General features: G+C 37.0%; 2 protein-coding genes across 5 annotated transcripts; one reads left to right on the top strand and one right to left on the bottom strand.

Annotated features, from left to right (window-relative positions):
• Positions 1-310: 310 nt before the first annotated feature.
• On the bottom strand, positions 311-17967 carry RAD17 (RAD17 checkpoint clamp loader component). Of its 2 annotated transcripts, none has more exons than XM_075739615.1 (16): positions 17721-17957; positions 16155-16371; positions 15411-15494; positions 14579-14735; positions 13962-14098; positions 12774-12826; positions 12555-12680; positions 12399-12468; positions 11643-11754; positions 9055-9246; positions 7773-7861; positions 7014-7160; positions 6361-6507; positions 5482-5602; positions 4107-4164; positions 311-1644 (listed from the first exon to the last, which is right to left on the bottom strand). In XM_075739615.1, exons 4-16 carry the CDS (start codon positions 14589-14591, stop codon positions 1377-1379), a joined length of 1533 nt encoding a protein of 510 aa, XP_075595730.1. In that variant the 5' UTR covers positions 14592-14735; positions 15411-15494; positions 16155-16371; positions 17721-17957; the 3' UTR covers positions 311-1376. The 2 variants fall into 2 exon arrangements, with proteins under 2 accessions (XP_075595730.1, XP_075595729.1); XM_075739614.1 differs by having other exon boundaries at positions 345-1644; positions 16155-16433; positions 17721-17967.
• A 24-nt stretch (positions 17968-17991) lies between these two features.
• AK6 (adenylate kinase 6) lies at positions 17992-20741 on the top strand. 3 transcript variants are annotated; one of them, XM_075739619.1, is made up of 5 exons: positions 17992-18138; positions 18683-18775; positions 19120-19178; positions 19265-19410; positions 19560-20741. In XM_075739619.1, exons 1-5 carry the CDS (start codon positions 18111-18113, stop codon positions 19747-19749), a joined length of 516 nt encoding a protein of 171 aa, XP_075595734.1. In that variant the 5' UTR covers positions 17992-18110; the 3' UTR covers positions 19750-20741. The 3 variants fall into 3 exon arrangements, with proteins under 3 accessions (XP_075595734.1, XP_075595732.1, XP_075595731.1); XM_075739617.1 differs by having other exon boundaries at positions 18106-18201; positions 19560-19835; XM_075739616.1 differs by having other exon boundaries at positions 18125-18253; positions 19560-19835.
• Positions 20742-20987: the final 246 nt, after the last annotated feature.

The following is a 20987-nucleotide window of genomic DNA, read 5'->3' as shown; positions in this document are numbered from 1 at the left end:
GAGTGTAAAATAACAAAAGTTTCTTTCAGAAGCACTCACCATCACTCTCATTTTTGTTGGTTTGTTACTGATGTCAGAGTAAGTAGAATTAGACCCACGGTGGAAGTTGGACTTTCCCCCTAAAACATCACAGCTCAGCATTCACCTGCAACTGCTTATGCACATTGGTTTATGCATATGGAAGAAAGGAGTTAAGGGGCATCAAGAGCCAAAAGCATTTTGACTTTGCTGTAATGAGTATAGCTGTAACAGAATTTAAGAATTTCCCTCTTCAAAATTAAACAGCTGTAACGACTACATCTGTCCCTTGAGAGAGAACAAATCTGGACACTTTAATAGCAGCATTAATTCCACAATTATCATGGATAAATATGTATTTTCTTCTACTAAACTTTGGATGTAAGCAATACAGAAACGCAAACACATATTACACATTCAAAGTTGGTTGGTTTGAGTTTTTTTCCTATTGCTATGCTATCACTAACCACAGCAATGTACTAGATTGATTTGCATGGCCCAATTTCAGTTACAGAGAAACAGCGAAGTATTAAATGGTCTATCCAATCACAACACACTTCTCACATGTCAGTTGCCAAACCCAGGATTATCTCTCCCCCCAGCACAACTGCAAGTTAAGGAGAAAAACTGCATACTACACCATTAACTTCCTACAAAATATAAAGAACGAGAAGGACTTATGCTTGATTGTTACATTTTACCCTGCATAAGTTATGAAAATATCTTTCAAAAAGGAATCCAAAGTAGTCTGTTGTCAACACATGTTCAATTTCCAAACACATAAAAATCTGTGGCAGAATACAAAACAGTATTAATACAGTAGTTTTATTTACATCAACAGTATGGGATATCAAACTTTTTACACATACACTTCAATCTCTTCTTTCAGTAGGGCCAAGCTTACAAACAGCAATTTTTTTTGAAGGTAAAAATTTTAATAAAACCTTCAAATGCTGACAACTTATCAAATGTGTACTCAGGAAACATACTGTACAGTTGCAAAGTAAATTAAAATGTGTAAAAAATAAAAATAACTTAAGAGTGACACTACTTATCTACAGTCTCTTTCAAACTAATTTCAGTCATTTATTATACTCTTTTTATCAATATAGATGATTTCATGGCTCAGGAGAGGCAGGGAAGAGCTTGTCATTTATTATTCAGCCAGGTCTGATCCCGCAAAGTTAAGAGGAAGCTGAGGAGAGCTGTCTCAATGCTGACATGGCAGGTTTAGACGTGGCCCCCTAGCTTCAACTAATAGTTAAAGCAGTACTTTTGTGCAGACTACTCTCTTTAGCAAAGCCCTTTGTAGCATATTAACCTACTCAGGCAAGTCACTGGTTGATATTTTGTTGTACTCAGTCACTATCATATTCCTCTATTTTTAATTCATCTTCCTCCATGATTGCTTGAGCTGCAACAGGCTGAGGCTGACTGCAAGGTAGTTCAGTTCCACTGCATTGGCTAGAAGAGAGAGGGAATCCGTCCAGTTCATTCTCATTCATCCTGGTTTTCTCCATCTGTACAGCTATCTCCACAGCATGCACATCAGTACAGTCCTCCTCAGAGCTAACAAATATGGCTGGTATCCCAGGATCTTTGTCAGTGAGTGTTTCAAGCTTTAACCTGTAAAATTATCACTGCAACAGTAAGTTACTACAAAAGAGAGAGAGGGAAAAAGAGAGAGAGAGGGAAAAAGAGAGAGAGAGGGAAAAAGAGAGAGAAAAAGATAAAAAGAGGAAAAAAACCCACCCCAACAAGCAACAGAACATTTCCTGCTCTCTCACAGAGATGCTGCAATAGGAAAGACTACCCATGTACCACACGGGTCACTCACCCTTCTTCGCTGGTGCTTAAGGATTTCACATTTTCTGATAGTAATAGTCTCCATTGATCACAGTTAATTCAAGCTACTCACATTCTGTGCTTACATCACTACCTTCTGTATTATGTTTTTACAGTTCTGCACACGTCTTCCAGGTAGAGATACTTGTGCCCAGAACTCAACCCCATCTAGCTTACACGATAGCCTACAGAAGACACTGGAGTTCCTCTCGGGGAAAAGACTGTGCTACATACCCTCAAACCAACAGCAACAGCAAAACACCAGATCGTGTTTGTACTCCATCACTTTCCAGTACCCACCATTGTTTGAAGTTTCTTCCTTATGGCAACAGTAGTTTTGCTTTGTTTTCCTCAGGTACATGAACTGCTAACAACTTACAAACAACAGCCCATGATACACTAGACCCTTTCCAAGTAAAACTTAAATCCTTTAGAACAGGGAGCAACTGAACTTGAAACAGGCAAATAAAGAGTGGAAAGGAAATCTTTCTATATTTTATAATTTCTTTTACTATTTGCACTTCTCAAACTTTCTAGTATCTCTATATCAGTAGGTTACTAATGTTCCTTTATTATTTTTCCCACTTTACATGGGAATAATGAAAACTTACACAGATACTAACAAAAACTCATCCTGACACCAATTCCAGCTGATCAAATACCATGCACTCTCCTTGATGACAGTTTTCTTACTACAGTACCATTCCCATTCCATTAATAAATATAACAGGAAACAAATAAAATAGTCTTATTCCCATTGCAACAGCTGCACAGAGGTTATTTTAAGGACTGCTTAATAACACAAATTAAATTATTTTCAATTAGGATTCCTGAAGGAAGCAAATGCTTACTAAAATATCTGTTCCTCAAACTTCCTTTCCAAAATGGTGAAAAAATGAAGGATTACCATGTTTTCAGGAGAAAGCTACCCCTCAGATAAAACTCTAAATGACACACACTTATTCCTGCAGATTCAAAACCTTTATCAATATTTAAAGGTATGCTGCAGACAAAAGTAATGGCATAACAAAGTCTACAATTAATTTGTAAACTTACAAACATTTTGGCTTAGAGTAGGGAGATTGCAAAGAAATATACTAGTTAGGGACACTTTCCTTTCTTCATGACTAGCAAGCAAAATGGCTTTTAATACCACTGTTGGGGAACAGGGTGGTTCTTGGGTAATACAGCCTTTACCTTACACACCAGTATTTCATAAACTCAGACAGCAACACCACAGTGATAAATATGATATACTTTGTCAGACGCCCTAACAAACTCTCTCTCTTGGTTAAGAGATGGAAGAGTTGGTCTTATTCCAGCTAACTTTGATCTCGATCCCTTACGAGAAAAAGATGCAATTACAACTTTTTTTTATTTCAGAGATTACTAAAGTTATAGAAATGTAACTGAGGCCCTAGTATAAATTATGCCTATGATTCAGAAGGCTCATTAGAGTCACAATATAACATGTCATGCCACGTCACCCCACGAGCACTACACAATCTGTAAGTAGAGCACTACAGTCTTGCAGTTGCAATCAAAAGTATTTTTTTCAGTATTTAATATCTAAGACAGAGGAACTTCAGTGGCTATAGTTTTATTTAAAAAATGCATTCTAAACAAAGGTTTACTCTAAGGCAAAAATTCCACAAAATAAAAAGCAGTACTGCTATCTAATTTCAGAGGAGGCACTCATTAAAGTATCTTATAGTTCCATAGATATACACTGTTTCAAAGGAAATAAGGGTAATTCTCCATTATACTTTCTTTCTTATACCTCTAACCAACACACATGTGAACAAGAGAATGTTCTATTAAAAAGTATTTTATGTCATGATAAACAACAGGCAAAACACACTATACTCTTTAAATCAATTCAGTCTTACTCTCATGTAAATGTTTCTGTTGTGAAAAAAATTATTCAGATCATGCACTGGAGAAATACAGATAATGTCTAGGACAGAGCTAATATTTGGTACAATGGAAAAGAAAGCTTAACAAGGATTAAAAGCAAGACTATAGTAAAAATGTTACTTCCTAACACTGCAATGATAAATAGCCTTGAAATGGAAAAAGTTTTAACAGGCAAAATATAAAATTATCATGCTGCAGGTGAGGGAAAATGTCACATCATAGATGAACATTCAAGATGTTTCTCTATGAGAGGATTCTTTTCCTCAATATATTCAGAAAGAAAGAAAGTCTTACTTTCTTTAAGAAAAGACAGAAGTCAAGTTTACCTCCCAAAATGTCTTTTCAGCGGTAGCCTCCCAACGTCTTGGATAAAAGCAATCTGAGCTAAGAACAAAGAATCAACAGAATCATATTGGGTAGATCATAAGGAACATACAATTAAACATTCTGATAAGTAAATAATTCATAAGTTTAGTCAAGTATTCCTGTATATATTTGGATATTTTGGATACCAAAACACTGTGCATGTGTATTTTTTTCCAAACTGTTTACCACATTACCATATTTACAGATTGCCTACACATGAAAGAACCCCTGACATTCATCAACTGTGTATTTATGACGTACAATTATTATTCCATAGCCTACAAAATTAATTGATCCTGATGGCAAGGCCTTAGTTAAGACATGATGCCTTTTATTAGAAGTAATTAACATACCATAAGCGACCCAGCTGTCTAAACAGTAACTTTGTATGGTACGTCATCCAAAAATTAATTTTTCTGCATGAACTGTCCGTTCTTGGATTACCTCAGGTGACACAGTTTTTTTAATACACCACAAACTTGGATTTTGTTTACTTTATCTGGGAAAGGTTTTTTAAAGCCTTTTGAGTCTGTTGATGTTACTGGAAAGGGATCAGTAAGCAATGAAGATCGAGTTCATATTGCCTACTAGGTTTCCAAAAGTCTTCTCACCAGATCCTCTACTAAAGTATTTTAAAAGAAGCCTTAAGCTTAAGAAAACATTGTAAAGTCTGATAAATAATTAATGAATAGGAAACGTGGAGAGGGCTATGAGATAACGGTTAACTCTTGCAATGGAAAAACATTGCCAATACAGTTCTGCAAAGATCTGTGCTAGGACCTGGGCTATCCAGTACATGCTTAAATGTAACCCTGTGAAAAAAGGGAGTGAAGAGTGAGATGAGCAAGTTTGCCGATGCCACCCAGTTAGACCAGCTAGTAAGGATGTGGGCAGACACAAAAAACGTGCAAGGACCTTAAGAGACCAAGTGAGAGGGCAACCTGATGAACTTCAAAAGTACACAGATACCAGAAATCCACGCAGTAAAAAAAAAAAGGGAAGAATGACTTCAAATACTCCAACATGAAGACCCCATCTTACGCATTTATAAAGCATTGTATACACCTCACTTCTGCCAAGAGAGATACTTATTTTAATTCTTTCAGTTACATAAGTTTTAAAAATGTTCTTGGTGTTGTTTCAAACATAACAGGACAGTTTTAATTTTGGCTATGTTACTAGAAACATTTTTAGATACCAGCTATGTGCATTTACCATAAGTATTTTTTTAACTGAGGCAAAAGCACAGATAGCATTGACGTTTTGGGTTACAAAATTTGTCAGTATGCTTTAATTAAAAAAAGAGTCCAAGATCAAGAGTTACACCCATCTTACCTTGGTTTCTCATTGGATTTGCTAACATAGCAAGATAAGGCAATAGCTCTGTCTGAAGACACTCAGGTGGTAAACAGAAGCTCGAAAAGAGAGATTTTGCAGCATGGCAGTTTTCTTGATACTGTAAGAGTTGGGGGAAAATAAACACAAGTAAAAAACCTGGAAAATCATTATTAACATTGATACTCTGTATAAAAGACAGACTTTCTTCTTGCCTGCTGGATGACTACATGCCAGCTACTGAAAAATGAGACCAGAAAAAAATACAAGCAGTTATAGAGTTAACATATACAGATCATAAAAATGGTCAAGTCCTTCATTTTTGCCTTTTGCTGGGCATTAAAGTTTTCAGAAAATATTATCTCTTGATTATAGAATTGTCCACCCATCCAGGCCAATATTTTTTGCCAGATACAGCAAGGGAAGTATTAGTTCCAATGTAAACAATTGCCAAGACCTTTGGTATCTCATGAACAAGCTAATTTCTGATGAACACATAAAACATAACAGCAGTAATTTGTTAAATTTACACAACAGTTTAATGTGATTTAAACTGCATAGAAACTTAAACTTTTAGGAACACTTCACAGTATTTCAAAACTGATTGTGTCTCCATTAACTTGGGATTAAGACTCTCCCAGCAGTACGCCGACTTGGACACAGGAATCAGACTTTGTCAGAGGTCTCCAATTTACTTTTCCATTAAAAGAATAATACCAATGTAATTCTTCAAGCAACTGCTTTTCAGAAGTAAATTATATCAAAATAGGATATTTGAAAAATTTAGCACTGTGAGCAAGTCTCACCTATAGCACTCAATTGCCATAACTTACCAAAAAACCAACCAACCAAAAAAAAAAAAAAAAATCAAGTATTTACCTTTTTATTGATAAAGAACCACTGGGGTTTATGTAAAGGCCGGAACCCCATCCCTCCTTGTTGGTGGGCAAAGGCTCTGGATGTATTTGAATGTATCACCCCTCGGGTAGCCACTGATGCACTGTATTTTTCCATCACAAGCCGTGTCTAAGAGAGAAGTCAGGCAGTATGTGAACTCAAGGTCTCTGTACAGTGTGTCTCATTTGAACTAAAACGCACTCTGTAATTGCAGTGACATTACATGCCCAGAATATGTTTAGATTAATGTGAAACTTCCTACTCAATGCGGCTGAAAGAAAAAACTAGCTCAATTACTTCAGGGAAAAGGCACACAGTCTCCAACACATTTTTGCATAAATGCGTTCTACTTAAAAATACTTTGTAGAATATTTTACAAACACTACACTCCACTATGATAAAATACTGACAGAAGTTGGACAAAAAGTTGGACTTGCATCTCTTCTATAGTTGATGTACTTTAGCATTTATTAAAAAGTCAGTCACCTATACTGTAAGTTTGAAGTGATAGAGCTTAATTCTCATCAACTTTAAGAAAATTGCTTTCTACCATTCATAAACACTTCAGAGAAAAATTTAGAAGCTCAATGTCAGAGTATTAAAAAAGCATGTGCGTATAAAAAGATGACACTTACACTCCAATCACTACAAAGGACATCAGCGCTGCTCAAATATTCACTGGCTCTCACTACATCATCGATATCAGAAAAAAAGTCTACATAGTTCTGGTGAAGGTATAAATTAAACATGCTTCCAGACATATGCGATTTTTCCACAATATCCTATTAGAGAGGAAAAAAAAAAAAGTTTTACACAGCATTTAAGGAAAAGCATCCTATAAAAGCAATGATACATTTACATGATTAGGAAACTGGCACACATGACCTATGAAGTGATGCTTATATACAAAATGTGAGTTGGTTTGCTCCCAGGAAGGCTAATGGTGGGGATGGAGGGACAGAAGCCATCGCTGTCTTCAACTCTCTTAATAGGAGGTAACGGAAAGATGAACTCAGACTCCTATTTGCAATGCACAGCAAAAGAATGAGCGATAACAATCACAGGCTGCAGCAAGGGAAAGTCCACCTTCCACCACAAGTTGGTCAGTGAAGTGAGAGAATCTCTATCCCTGGAGAGACTCAAAAGTCAACTGATCAGGAGCCTGGGAACCTAATCTATCTTTGAAGTTAGCCTCCAGAGGTCCCTTCCAGATTAATTACTCTGTAACTTAGGCAGACCGAATACATATATATATATCTATATATATCTATATATATATCAAGATCAGTGATAAAAACACTGTGCTTGAGAACTTGCATCAATCACTTTTTGTCTGGTTTTGTTTGGGTTTTTTTTCAAACCACACTGGAATCAAGTAGTTATTGCAGATGTACCTCAGGCTGAATAAGCAAGGTGTCTCGACGGTATTCTGATAAGTGAGCAGGCAGCAGCTGAGGAAATTCTGATTCTGACACTGGTTCTCCTACGAAGAATTTTACAATCTTTAGTTTTAGTATCAGAAATGTTGTTACATTTCTGCGCATAATCAAAAAAGACACACATTTCAGATTAAATAGTCAAAATCAGAATAAAAATTAAATAGGACCAAGAACAGAGATGCGTAACTGCGTGAATAGTAGTTTTCTCATATATTGAGCACCATTTTTAGCAACTGTCAACTCTACCAGCAACTAGATTACACCATTTCCAGTCCCCAGAAAACTCCTGATGCAGGCGTAAGTACTTAATTATATAGTCAATATCATATAGTCAACAACATGCAATTAGTTGCATTACACTTCGTATGACAAATTTCATCTAATTATTTTCATGTTCCCTCATATCACTATTTTCACTTAGTTGATTTTGGAATCAATATTGTGAATTATTACCAAAACGTGGAAATCCAGTGGCATTGTGGATCCTGATTTAGCTAAGTGCAGATAGAACTCATTTAATAAGTACCAAATGCTTATGAAGTACAGTTTTTTTAAGTGTTAAAAATATAGTACTATAACCATACACAGGGAACAGATAGGTTCTATAAATTTACAGAACCTGAGTGTGTAAGAAGTAGAGCTTTCAGTTGTAGTAAGGTGGAAAGTATTTTGGAGGTGGAAAGGGAGACAAGGTATGACAGAAATAGAAGGGGTTTTCAGGTCAGAAAGGAGAGAGCATATGTGTCTGTTAAAGGAAAACAAGGAGTTGACATAAAAAGTAGGGAGGAAAAGATAGCAGACACACAAATAAGGGAGGTAGTAGCTACGAGACTGCAGGGCTGTTCTGTAACCTTTAGGAATAGAGACAAGTACAGAACATAACTGTACAACAATGTATAATTCTGCAAAAAAGCAAAATTTGCGTTTGTGCAAAGTAACAAACGTGCTGGCTATCTATCTAGCTTTATGCACGTGACAGCATGTGGACCTAATGCAACTACAGTTATGTCATTTTATTGCATACATGTAGTACATCTTAATAAAACGTTTATTTACCCATTAGATTCAGACAGCTGCAGTCTCAATTGCCACAAACTGTTATTCCTGGTTTTATACCATTATCAATGACCAAACCTGCGAATTAGAGGTCACCCTAAGCCGTACTTTAGCAAATCTAGCTATTAGCACCTGACAGGCTTTGATCATTGAAAGGAAGAATAAGTCAAAGTTTTCTTACTTTTGGAGTAAATTATTTTCCCCAGAGCATGGAAAAGAAAGATAGAAGCATCTTTGCCACCAATAGCTTGTATTTCCTGGTGTTCTGAAGTATCAGATTTACTTTTCTTTCCTACTTTAGATACTGCTGTTTCACATTTTAGTGCGGAGCTCTTTTTCTTCCTTGACCAAAACTCCTTCTCCAATGAACAGTCTATCAATAAAAGCAAAAATAAAATCAGGATAAAGTACATGAATCCAAAAAAAGTTTTTTATTATATTGCTACTGCTAATGTTCTAAACAAATAAAAAGAACAGAAAAGGTTATATAAATGAGGCGCTAAGAGAAAACTCATTTATTAGGAAGACAACCCAGTCACCTAAACTAGCATGCTTCATTCCACTTCTATCCCTTAAGCCACAGCTAAGGTGCCAAGTACTTTTTGAATAATAAATGTGTCTTTAAAAAAAGCTAGCATTCTTGCTTATTGATTCTAGTTCTAATGCACCTCCAACTTGTCTTTCTTAAAAAATTTTTCTTTATAAAGTGCAAGTACAAATATATGTAAATTATATTTCAGTTACATGCTGTTCACTTATCAATTTATGTTCTATTTGCATTATCTGTATAATACCCTCACTGAAATATAAGGCAGCATTCATTTAAGTGATTCTTCCAACAGCCTACTAATTTCCACAACGTTTTGAGCTCCAGGGAATAAAACCCTTCTTCTGCTCTAATTTAAAACTCAAAAATTTTCATCCACAATTTGATTTAGTGGCAGGTGAATGATCCTTATAGAGCTAAGAAAACTTATCCTTCAAGTAGTTATCCTTCTTTTCTCCCACAATTGCCATGAATCCATTTTACCCATTAATACTACTACAGAATGAATGTATTGCTTGTGTTTCACATATACACAAGTGAAGGAAGAAAATACATAAATCTAAAACCTAATACTGCATTCTCAGGAGATCAATGAGGAGGTGAGGTGTCTCCAAAATCTACAAAATGTCACTTTGTAAATGACAAAGTGTCATTTACCTAACTGAAATACCTGAACAACTAAAAAAAATTATATTCAACATGAAGGCAGCTCTTCTCAATTTGCTAAAGAAAACACGAGAAGAGAATGCTCAGTGTGTTATGACTTGAGTACATGATTCTGAGATGTCATGTACACAAGCTGTCAAGCCATGTGCCTTTGTTTTCTCCCAAGTTCTCTTTATAACTCTCATGTTTTTACATTTCCAAGGTAATTTTTTTCAAAAATACACAAACTGGTCATTTTAAGACTATTAATATTTTCTACAATATGTAGAAGCTACTTAGCATCCAGTAGTGAGCTACTGCAAACTATTCTCAGTTATCCCCAACCTACTAATTATTAACTTCATGGCATTATCATAAAAGCGGTTTTACTGAGAGGAATTTTATTTTTCTGATTAACACAGAACAATACAAACTCAGTATACTAGAAGACAACATCAGAAGAATTTAGTTTCCACGTTTGCAAGTTAAAGCTAGAAACATGACTCCCTCCTTCCTTCTCCCATGTAATTTAACAAACACAGCTAGGTTAATTTCAATACACTCTAAAACTCAAACTACAACATTACCTCTTACAACAAGGACTTGAAACTATGTTTAATCCTGTATTCCATAAGCACATTTTTCTATTTGCAAGGTGAATGGGAGAGAAAATGAGTAAAAGCAACAAGAGCATTGCTGGCTTTACAACATACAATAGACAACTGTTGAATTCACTTCCTTATTTCTAGGTTGAATATAAATGCTGGCACCATCTGACAGTTCTTAGAATGAACTATGCATGCCAGAGTATTACTTTTAAAAACAATAGATTCTGTAACTCACATACATTGGTATCTTAACAATTATTGACTTCCAATGCTTATTAAAGACATAACAGCGAGTCTCTTGTTTTATGTTGTTAAACATTTAAAATTATGTTGTTAAACATTTAAAATAATTCTAAACTAGGTCTGATTTGAGCATTGTCCAAGCAAGTATTTTGAAGACTACTAAAACACTGAACTTCAAAGTTATTCTATAATACACTCAATAAATTCACAGTAGGTCATGCAACCTCATAGCTTTTCAATTTACGAACAGCTGTAGGAACTCCCAGGCAAAATCAATCATTACAGAAATGCTGTATACAAAGTCAATGAGCTATTTGAGAAATGCTTTAAGGGTAGAGATAAGGACATACAGAAGTATAAAGAACCAAGCAATGAAAATATCCCTTTCCAATTAAGGGATGCATCATAAAAGCTTTGATCAGTTAACACACACCAGTAGCAAAGATACCAAGAAATGAGGGCATTTCATTAAATTACATCAACATACATGTAGATACTACTCAGTTTTAAGACTACATATAACCCATGAAATTAAACACTTTCAGCTTTAAAAAAACCAAAAACCTCACAAATACACAAAACTTTGTGTCTTTAATCCCTGCTCCAGAGCAGCATGTCAAAAATATTTTGCACACCTCACCTAGCCGTGCTGCAACAATGAACAGAATACCTTCAGAGCAGAAATGGTCAAAATGTCATTCACTTAACAAAACCATAGTTATTTACCTTTCATAAAAGAAAACTGAAGACTGTTTATTGCACTTCTTATATCACCTGAACAACCTTTGCAGAGCAACTCCAGAGAAGTTCTGTCAAGAGCATAATTCTTTTCTCTGTTCTACAAGGAAAAGCAACATTCAAAGTAATAAGAAAAAGAAGGAAAAAGGAGTATTTTAATATCATTCTGGCAGTGGGGACCCACCTCTGATACACACCATCAAGAGACTACATGAGCACCCACCATGTGCTAAAACCATGTAATACACCTAACTTTAAAACATTTAATCCATTTAAGCATGTTGCCACCTTTTATATAGCAATATTAAAGACAATAATGCACATAATTCTTTGCAAGGTGTCACTCAATATTAGACTTGGTTCTAATCAAACCAGTTCAGGAATAACACAGGATTTACATTCATGACCTCTTCTGGCCTTGCTGGAATGAAAATTACTTTTATTCCTATTATTTGTTTCATTTTATATATATATCTTCTGTAATAGGCAGAAGAATTTTCAGAAGTAACTTTGAAGACTTAGAACAAGGATCAAGTAGAACTGATTTTAAAAACAAGACATCTTTCCAGTTTGTTCCTTGTTTTCTGTTGGAGAAGACTGGTGGGGTTTTTTGGGACGTGCAGGGGTCTGCTATTAAAGATCAAACAAATACAATAACAAATATAAATAACATATTTCAGATACAAAAGTCTGAAATCTTTTCATCCTAGCACTGCACAGAAGTTACCAGTTTTGACAACTTACCATACTAGCTTCTGTTGCAGCTATTCGATTAAGAACTTTCATCATATTTGTTGGTGCAACAGGCTTGAAACTGTTGAATTTCATTTAAAAAAAATTAATTAGTTTCTGACTTCTCATTCATTTCAATCAAGTTTTAATGAGATAAAAGGATCTTACCTAATATTGGATATACACAACTCCTCTAGAACTTCCATTGGGAATAGTAACCTCTGGTTGCTGTCTCCACTGAAGTTATCTGAGATTATAAATATAATGGGACATCTACTTGTACGAACAAATCTCCTAAATTGAAAAATAAGCAAATATAACAAGAATCAAACTCCAGTTAACTGCAAGTGGCTAAAGCTAATAACTAAAATCTTATTTGCAACTCACCTGAGAATTTCATGCAGACTGCTGGGGTCTCGATAGAATTGGTTAGGTATGTCCTATTCAAAACAAATGAACTGCTGTCATGATATTCAGATTTAAATACTCTCTCCTACAGACAGTTATAGCACACCACATTGCTACACATTTTTTCTTCCTAGTTAGTTAGCCACATTCAAATTTAATTTAAAGCTAACACTGAAGATAATCGGGGGGGGGGGGGGTGTCAAAGGAAAAAAAACCCCAAAGCATAGCATTTCTTTATTATGGGAAAAAAAAAATCTCTAAAAAGAAACATTTTTCTTTCTGTCATTGTTTCCTAAGAAACAGCTTTGGGTGATTACACTGCCTACAATCATGAGTTTTACTCAGAAGATAAACACTCAAGGTAGCAGCTTCACTGAGGAAGAGGGCAGGATGTACTACTTGAGATATGAGAGGAACTACACAAGGAAGTGACTTCATGAAGAGAAAGTAAACTATGCTCTTCTCAATTCTACAATACATCACATAACTCAGCTACAGTTTTTATCTCATCTATTCTTTTTCTTGAAAGTTTACAGATAACTCAACTATCACAAAATTCCTCTGTCAGGAAAAAAAACCTGAAAAGCTTAGAAATAAAATGCTACTGAAATACACTCCTGAATAAGTAAAAATAAAGTCTTCTCCTGTACCTCCCGTTACGGCTTACAAACCCTCAGAGTTCACATCTCTGCCCTAAACAACCCCCTCCTGCCCACGTAACACCAGGGAATGCTAAATTTCAAATCCTTTCTGATTGTACTAATTCTCACATTATCTTCTACGCTCTCCTGTGTCCTTAAGTAACAAGAATAGTGTGTGGGGGGGTCCTTCTTCCTGTTTATACACATATATATTGCTAGAAAGCTAATCAGATAGAAACATGGGTATGACTTTTCAATATTGCTTTGATCTACTTTTTGATTTTCTGTTACTTGTTTCTGTACTCAAACAAGTCTCCAAATTCTGACTATTATCTTATATAGTTTAACTACAGGTAGAGTTTGGTTCTAGCCTGCTGTAGAGACTCAAAAAGTAATAAAGAACTCATCTGCAGTAAAGCAGACTAACTTCTGGCAACACCAGTCCACCAACCGAAGCTAGTTAGCATGTCAATGTTATTATAAAAGGTATTGTTTTCAAAACAAGATTTCACAAGTTTTCACTTACCTCAACAAGAACAAGCTTTTTATCATTTTCTGAGGACTCCCCAAGCATCTGAAGTTTGTTATACTTATTTGCTCTTAGTAGAAAATCTTGAAAGAGAGCTGCTTGGGCCTGACTCGGAAATGTATGAAAATTTGAGTCTGAAAAAGAAAACTAATTAAAAATGTGTTCTATATTATACCAAGTAGAATACAAATACCCACAAGAACTAATACCCATCCATGCTATTTTCTGACAGTAGCCATTGAAAACCAGCCAAGCCCTTTCCCAAACACATTACAAATAGAATTTTTAACGGGTAGAATTCAATTGAGGACACAGACAAATACAGACTTACCTATTTTTATTTAATTGGCTCAAATGATATCCAGGCTATTACGTAGCTCTTTATACTGATTCAAACTGCAAATTATTTTGCAGTAAACACTGTAAAAAAACCTAAATCCCTTTTCAGATAAAAGCAAAAGAGATTCTTAGTAACACTAAGGATCTAGCTTATATGGATGTGGATCTGACTTCATATGTGACAGAGACACAAAAGAAAAAAAATACAGAATACAAAAATCACAAAAGCAACGGGAAGAAAAAAAAAAGAAAAGAAAAAAAATCAAAATACTTACCATGGCCAAACATATTTCTTAAGTCTTCTTTTGTAAAATCTAAAGATATTGGATTGGTCCATTCTTGCACCTGAATGCCAAGTTCTTTTGCTAATATTTGTATAGTTGCAGTCTTTCCACAACCAGGAGGACCAGTTAGCAGTAAAACAGAGCCACCCTGTCACAAGAAAAAAAAAAAATGAAAAGTCCCAAACATGAAGATGAATATTGGCTGAATTTCTTCTATGGTTTCTCTGGTAATGATTCTCTCCTCCCAGTAAAAACTGAGTTAACAAGTATATCAGAATACTTAAATATTTTGTGTAATTGATAGAGCTAGACCAGAACTCCAAAAGACTTGCGCTCAGTTTTTAATGTATCTGTTAACTGCACACCATGTAGACTACCAACATAATACATACTGAACTGGAGAATCAGGTCTGAAAAATAGTAGACAAGGCTGGTAAATGATGCATGTGTATAAGAATGCCTCTTATCAAGCAAGAGGTTAAAAATGTCCTAGTACCTCAAGTCAGTGCAACTGGAAATCTGCCAAAATACTTAAAATTAATCTGTGAGAGATAAAATGCTGTACAGGCACACACTAAGGAGGTATGAACTGAATGGATGCTAGAAAATAGTATTTCTGAGCAAAACCAGAATCCACCTTTAGCAGCATAAGCCTTAAACAAACGTACAAGCTCTAATCTGTGTTCTTAATGGATTTCTAATAATGCAACAGATGTATAGTTACTACCTGTAAGTTAAGGTTTTTCTCTGAAATTAAAATAAAACTGCATCCAGCTCATTTGTACGGTTTTATATCTCTAGCAGCAAATTTTAGCAAGATTACCTGCTTTGGCTGCCTCTGAAATATGTGTGTTTTTAACCAGGTTTCAACTTCTTCAATTTTCTTCTTTTGCACAGCAAGATCACTCTAAAACAAGATTAAAATATATGAAATGCATATATACACCTCTTGGTTTCTAAGACTGTAATGATGAGATTCAAGAACAGAAAATATGCTAAAACATCAACAGACATGTACATGCATATTCCAGTTATGTATGTTTATGACATTTCAGCCTGTTTCCTTAAACAACCATTTTGGGGTTGGGTTTTTTTTTTTTTTATCAGATGCATAAAGCAAGCAAGAGATAGCACAAACTGCAATTAGTCAAGTACTGTGAACATGCTAACAGACCAGCTAACTGCAAGATAATTTCTTTTATCTTTCCCATAATGAGTGCACTAACTCAGTTCTCTCTCCTTTAGCTCTGGATTTTCCTAGTACTTGTAGCTGTCAGATCTGGCTGAAATTCAGTAACAGGTTCAAAAGTTTAGGAGTGGATGGACAGGAAACAACATCTCATCAGTAGCTTTATCTCGTCAGGAAGCCTGGGGAAAAATGCATCTCCTACAGATAAATACCTTGTTAAAATTTTAAATACAGGCAGTACATAAACGGAACTAGTACTTCACTGCTCTAATAAAAGAGAATATACTTAGAACCTGATCAATACAGATTATGAACATAAGAACGACATGTTATACCACAATGTTACAACTACATTAGCACTTAGAATAATTCTCATACCTGAGTTTCAGGTTTGTATCTATCTACCCATGGCTCATCTTGAGACTGGCTCCAGTTTTGTCTGGACTTGTTACAAGGCACATCCACTGAAGACAACTTTGCTCTTTTTCTGGGCAGAACTTTGGTTTTGCTACTTTCTGGCACAGAAGACAGGTCTTTCTTCTTCTGCTGCCGGTTTCTTCCAGACTTGCCTTCTAGTGGCTTCACAGGAACGGCACTAGAAGAAATATTTGTGTTTCCAAAGAAGTCATCAAATGAACGTGCCAACCAATCTGTTACCTGGTAAAATATAAATGTTTCGCTATTAATGTAGCACTGTCCTCCCCTTAATTTGGTACCATTGTCTCTAGAAAATTCAAGATTTTTATCAAGTGTATACAAGAATATCTCATAGATGTAAAGAACTTCATTAGCATTTAAAGGCATACTAGGGCATTTATGGTTTTTTAATGTGCCGATTACATGCTTCTTCGGCATTAAAAAAGCTACATCTTACACAGTGTGACAGAGTATTTTGCAGCAAACTGGCAAAGCAGAAGAAGTTGAAAATTCTACAAACACACATTCAAACTAAAGAAGTAAAATTAAAACAGAGATAAGAATGCTAAAATAGCATAAGTTTAATTATATCATTTTTAGATTAAGGTCATGTTCATGTTATCTCTGTATAGTTTTCAGTATGTGTTGCTTTTTTTCTTTTTTTTTTTAACATTTACAATGCAGCCATTTGCGTTGAAGAGTTAGAAACAGAAGACAGAAAAAATTATTTAGGCAGCAGAATAAAATCAAGTATTATTATTTGTTTGCTGTGTGAGGAAACTTGGACTGATCTAGAATCAGACAGATGTACCAGAAATCTGTCTGACAGTGACAAGCAGTGAAACTGCTAATAGCATTAATGTTTAATTTTGGATTTGAGAACTATCCTACTAGGACAGGTGGACAAACTTAGAGTCCAGAGCCACTTTTCAGCCTACCTACGGTTCCAAAATAATTTCACAGTGGTCACACACTGTCTGTGTGTGACAAGCACACGATAACCTTTTAGCATTGCAATTCTAACAGGCTGCATGCCAAAACACACTTCTATGAAAATGGGAGCAAGAGAATAGACACGTCATCTCCAAAAAGGTCTGTGTATACTCCACAGTTTACACATCTTACAAATTAACACAACAGGCCATTAGCAAGCATGAGACTATATGAGAAAGGCATTAGCAACCGGGAAATAGGCTTTGTTCTGCATGGTATCTTTTAACGTTATTCTGACAAAAGCTATTTTCAGTTGAATTTGCATATTTACCAGTGGGTCGGATAGGACGGCGTGAGGGGTTTCCTTTTTTACACACTGATCATCAATAAGTAAGAAAATAAACACTTTACACATATTAAAAAATGCAACTGAAGAGGAACTGCCAAGTGAAAGATCAAGGAGTAATTATCACGCCTAAAAACACTGCTAATCGGAGCCGCCGAACTCTTCCCGGAAGCTGCAAAAAGCCCGCTCAGGGCAGACTTTGGGCCGCAGCCCGCCCCGAGCCCCTGTCCCCCCGCTCCGCGGCCTACCTCCGCCGGCGCCGCCTGCCTTCCCGAGGAGCTTCCGGACATCCTCAGCCCGGGCGGGGCCCATCCGCCGGGCGGCCCCACTGCAACCGCGGGGCCTGAGGGAAGAACCCCGCTCCCGGGGCGGCCGGCGCCGAGGCAGCACCCGGGCGGACTGAGGTGGCAGCGGAACCCCGTGAGCCGGGCCGGGCCGGGCCGAGCCCCCTCACACCGCACCGCCGAGCTCCCGAGGGGTCCTTCTGCTCCGGCGGCTCTTAGCTGCCCATCGCGCGCCTGCCCGCCCGTCCGCCCGCGGGCAAGGCGGGTGACGCCATCGGCGTGCGGCGGCGGTGTCGGAGGCCCCCGCGCACGTGTCTCCTAGGCGACCAGCGGCCGCCGTCGCGGAGCGGCAGCATGAGGCGGCCGAACGTTTTGCTTACCGGTGCGGGGCGGTGGTAGCGGCGGGACGGGTCCCGGGACGGCTCGAAGCGGGAGGATGCCAGTGGTATTCCGTCCGCTTGGCCCGGTCGAAGCTGGGAGTGGCGGGGCTGCCGGGCGTGCGGGCAGGGAGCGTGGCGGTGCTCGGGCCGGGCCCGCGGGGAGAGGCCACAGCCCCGTTCACTGCCTGGAGTCATTTGGGGCGTGAGGTCCCTGCGGAGCCGGTGCCGGGCTGCTCTGCGTGGAAACTTGGGGGGTTTTCATATTAATTAGGGGTTTTAAATGAGGTTTGGGTTTGCATCATCCCGGTTAGAATAACACTTCTACACAAAGTGAGATAATTATTTGTAGTTGTGTGGGGTTTTTTTTAATCTCTAGACATTGTTCATATTTGATTTTTTTTCTCATCGTGCATCTTTTGCCCCTTTTTCTTATATGAACTTGTCAACATTGACTGACAAAAGCTTCCTTTTTGACTCCTTAGAAGGTTAATTGAAGAGGACTTGCATATTGTTTTCTTACCGGTATACATGGGTTTTTCTCTTTAGGTACTCCGGGTGTTGGGAAAACCACACTCGGAAAAGAACTTGCATCAAGAGCGGGAATGACCTATATTAATGTGGGTGACATGGCAAAAGAAGGTAGGCCATATTAACAAAGTAGTCCGTCAGAGTACTTGAGATATTTTTGCTTTGTGTAACTCTGTGCTGGTAGTGCATGTATTATATATTAAAGTAAAAGGTAATGAATTTCTTTTAACAGAAATGTTTTTGGTGGCATGAGTTAAAAAAGCATTTATGTAACAGTAGCGTACTTTGTGTCAGGTAAAAATAACAAACTTGTCCTCGTACAGATTTGTAGACAAAGTGTTCCTTGCTGCAAACACTGTCCTTTGTTTGCATCCACCTGAAATAAACATAACAATACAACTAATTTTAATAACTGCTCTTACTTCACAAAGTTCCACAAACTATTTTTGCTGCAGGAGAACTGTACGAAGGTTTTGATGAGGAATATGATTGTCCGATTTTGGATGAAGACAGGGTAAGTCCAACTTCAAACCCTACCATTTTTGTATTTTGACTTTCTGTAATGTCAGATAAACTTGCCTATCTTTGTTTCTTTTGGAGGTAATTGATGAACTAGAAGATAAAATGAGTGAGGGTGGAGTTATTGTCGATTATCATGGCTGTGATTTTTTCCCTGAACGATGGTTTCATATAGTATTTGTACTTCGTACGGAAAATTCATTTCTGTATGACAGACTTGAAAGCAGGTATGTCAGTGGAATAAATAAGGAGTAAAGTACTGTTTTGTGATTTCATCAAAGATTTTTTTAGGGTATAAATTACTGATTCCCTGTAGAATACTTTATAGTTCTCTGCATATCTAAGCCTGTTTCTTGGTATTGTTCTTCTTTTCTAGGGGCTACAAAGGGAAAAAGCTGCAAGACAACATTCAGTGTGAAATTTTTCAGACGCTTTATGAGGAAGCTATGTTGTCATATAGAGAGGAAATTGTACACCAGTTACCCAGCAACACCCCAGAAGACCTAGAGAGAAATTTGGATCAGATTATGCAATGGATTGAGCAATGGATGAAGGACAACAATTGATATTTGGTGCAAAAGTAACTCTGCTGGTTCTCTTCCTGACAGGGTTTAATAAATGACATTCATAATTCTTGTATGATAAATTAAAATTAATTTGATTGTGATTTGATACAGTTGGGGACTAGAAGAAGGTTCAGAATAGCCAGGTTGTAAGGCTTTGGAACAGCCTCTGAAGCACTCTGGGAGAGGCGCACAGGAGAAATGACCCAAGTGAAAATTCAACAGTGCCTGAAACAATGAAAATGACACGATTGCAGCAACTAGGTTCAATAATTGAGGATTTTTTTTGAGCTTACAATTCAAACCAAACCGTTCCCACTGTCCCCCCCCCCAAAAAAGCTGTAAAATCCTGATAACTGATGGCAGTTGAGGAGCTTTTGATTTCTAAAGGATAAAACAGTGTCCTGAAAAGGAGTTAGTCTGCTCCTGAATTGTTAGACTAAACCCTGCTATACTCCACTGTATTCTTGAATGTGTGGAGGTGAAGGTAGAGCGAGAGGAGTACGATACGGTGTAAGGAGGGTGCTTCATTTTGGAAGGAAGAGAAGTGACTTGGTAAGAGAATTTTTTAAAATGATTACACAGAACTTCTGGAATTACTTACAGTATAAGGAAACTGGCTACATCTGCACTGATGTGGAATATTAAACAGTAAGTTTTCCTTCTCCTTTTTCTCTCTGTATTCTCCATCAACCATCCCAATCATGGAACATATTTAACACTGTAAGTTTATCAAGGAACTGTATCATTTGGCAGGATAACCAACCCGCAGTGATACAAAACATGGTTACACTGAAAATACTGGCAGCCATCTGTTCTAATTGCTTGTGAAGCCTGGGTCCCGTGAGAGCATGGCTGTGCACAGTGGAAATAACCTTCACTGAAAAGGTGGCTTGTAAGCCTTGTGAAAGATCCTGTAGAAAGTGCTTGCTAATAAACTTCTTGTATACGTGAGTTGGAATAGTAAAACATTGCTTGAAAATTTCTCTTGTAAAGAGTATTATGGTTACATATTTATGATTCTATTTTTTATTCCATATTTTGTATCAATTTTTTGTGAGACTTGCAGAGGAATACTGCGTCAGCAATTTGACCCTTGCATAAACTGAAATGGTGAAAAAAATGGACTTTCCTTACAGAATCAGGACCAAACATTGTGGAAACACACACATACGTGTGCTGCTTTTGAACAGCCCCTTTCAGTGTTACTGCTTGCATGGGAAACCAGGTGGATGGTGATC

This window comes from Balearica regulorum, chromosome Z (genome assembly GCF_011004875.1).
Source record: "Balearica regulorum gibbericeps isolate bBalReg1 chromosome Z, bBalReg1.pri, whole genome shotgun sequence".
Classification (NCBI taxonomy): Eukaryota; Metazoa; Chordata; class Aves; order Gruiformes; family Gruidae; genus Balearica; species Balearica regulorum.
This window is presented reverse-complemented; position numbering and strand designations above follow the sequence as displayed.

Bases quoted from the DNA above. Each gene is read 5' to 3' on its own strand.
- RAD17 (XM_075739614.1), bottom strand. From the start codon at position 17,762: ATGTCCGGAAGCTCCTCGGGAAGGCAGGCGGCGCCGGCGGAG. The intron at 5,603-6,360 runs GTAAATACTTGA...CAACTCTTACAG, and splicing joins GGTTCTTTATCAATAAAAAG to TATCAAGAAAACTGCCATGC. The intron at 1,645-4,106 runs GTAAACTTGACT...ATAATTTTACAG, and splicing joins CTGAAAAGACATTTTGGGAG to GTTAAAGCTTGAAACACTCA.
- AK6 (XM_075739616.1), top strand. From the start codon at position 18,193: ATGCCAGTGGTATTCCGTCCGCTTGGCCCGGTCGAAGCTGGGAGTGGC. The intron at 18,254-18,682 runs GTGCGGGCAGGG...TTTTCTCTTTAG, and splicing joins GAGTGGCGGGGCTGCCGGGC to GTACTCCGGGTGTTGGGAAA. The intron at 19,179-19,264 runs GTAAGTCCAACT...TTTCTTTTGGAG, and splicing joins CGATTTTGGATGAAGACAGG to GTAATTGATGAACTAGAAGA.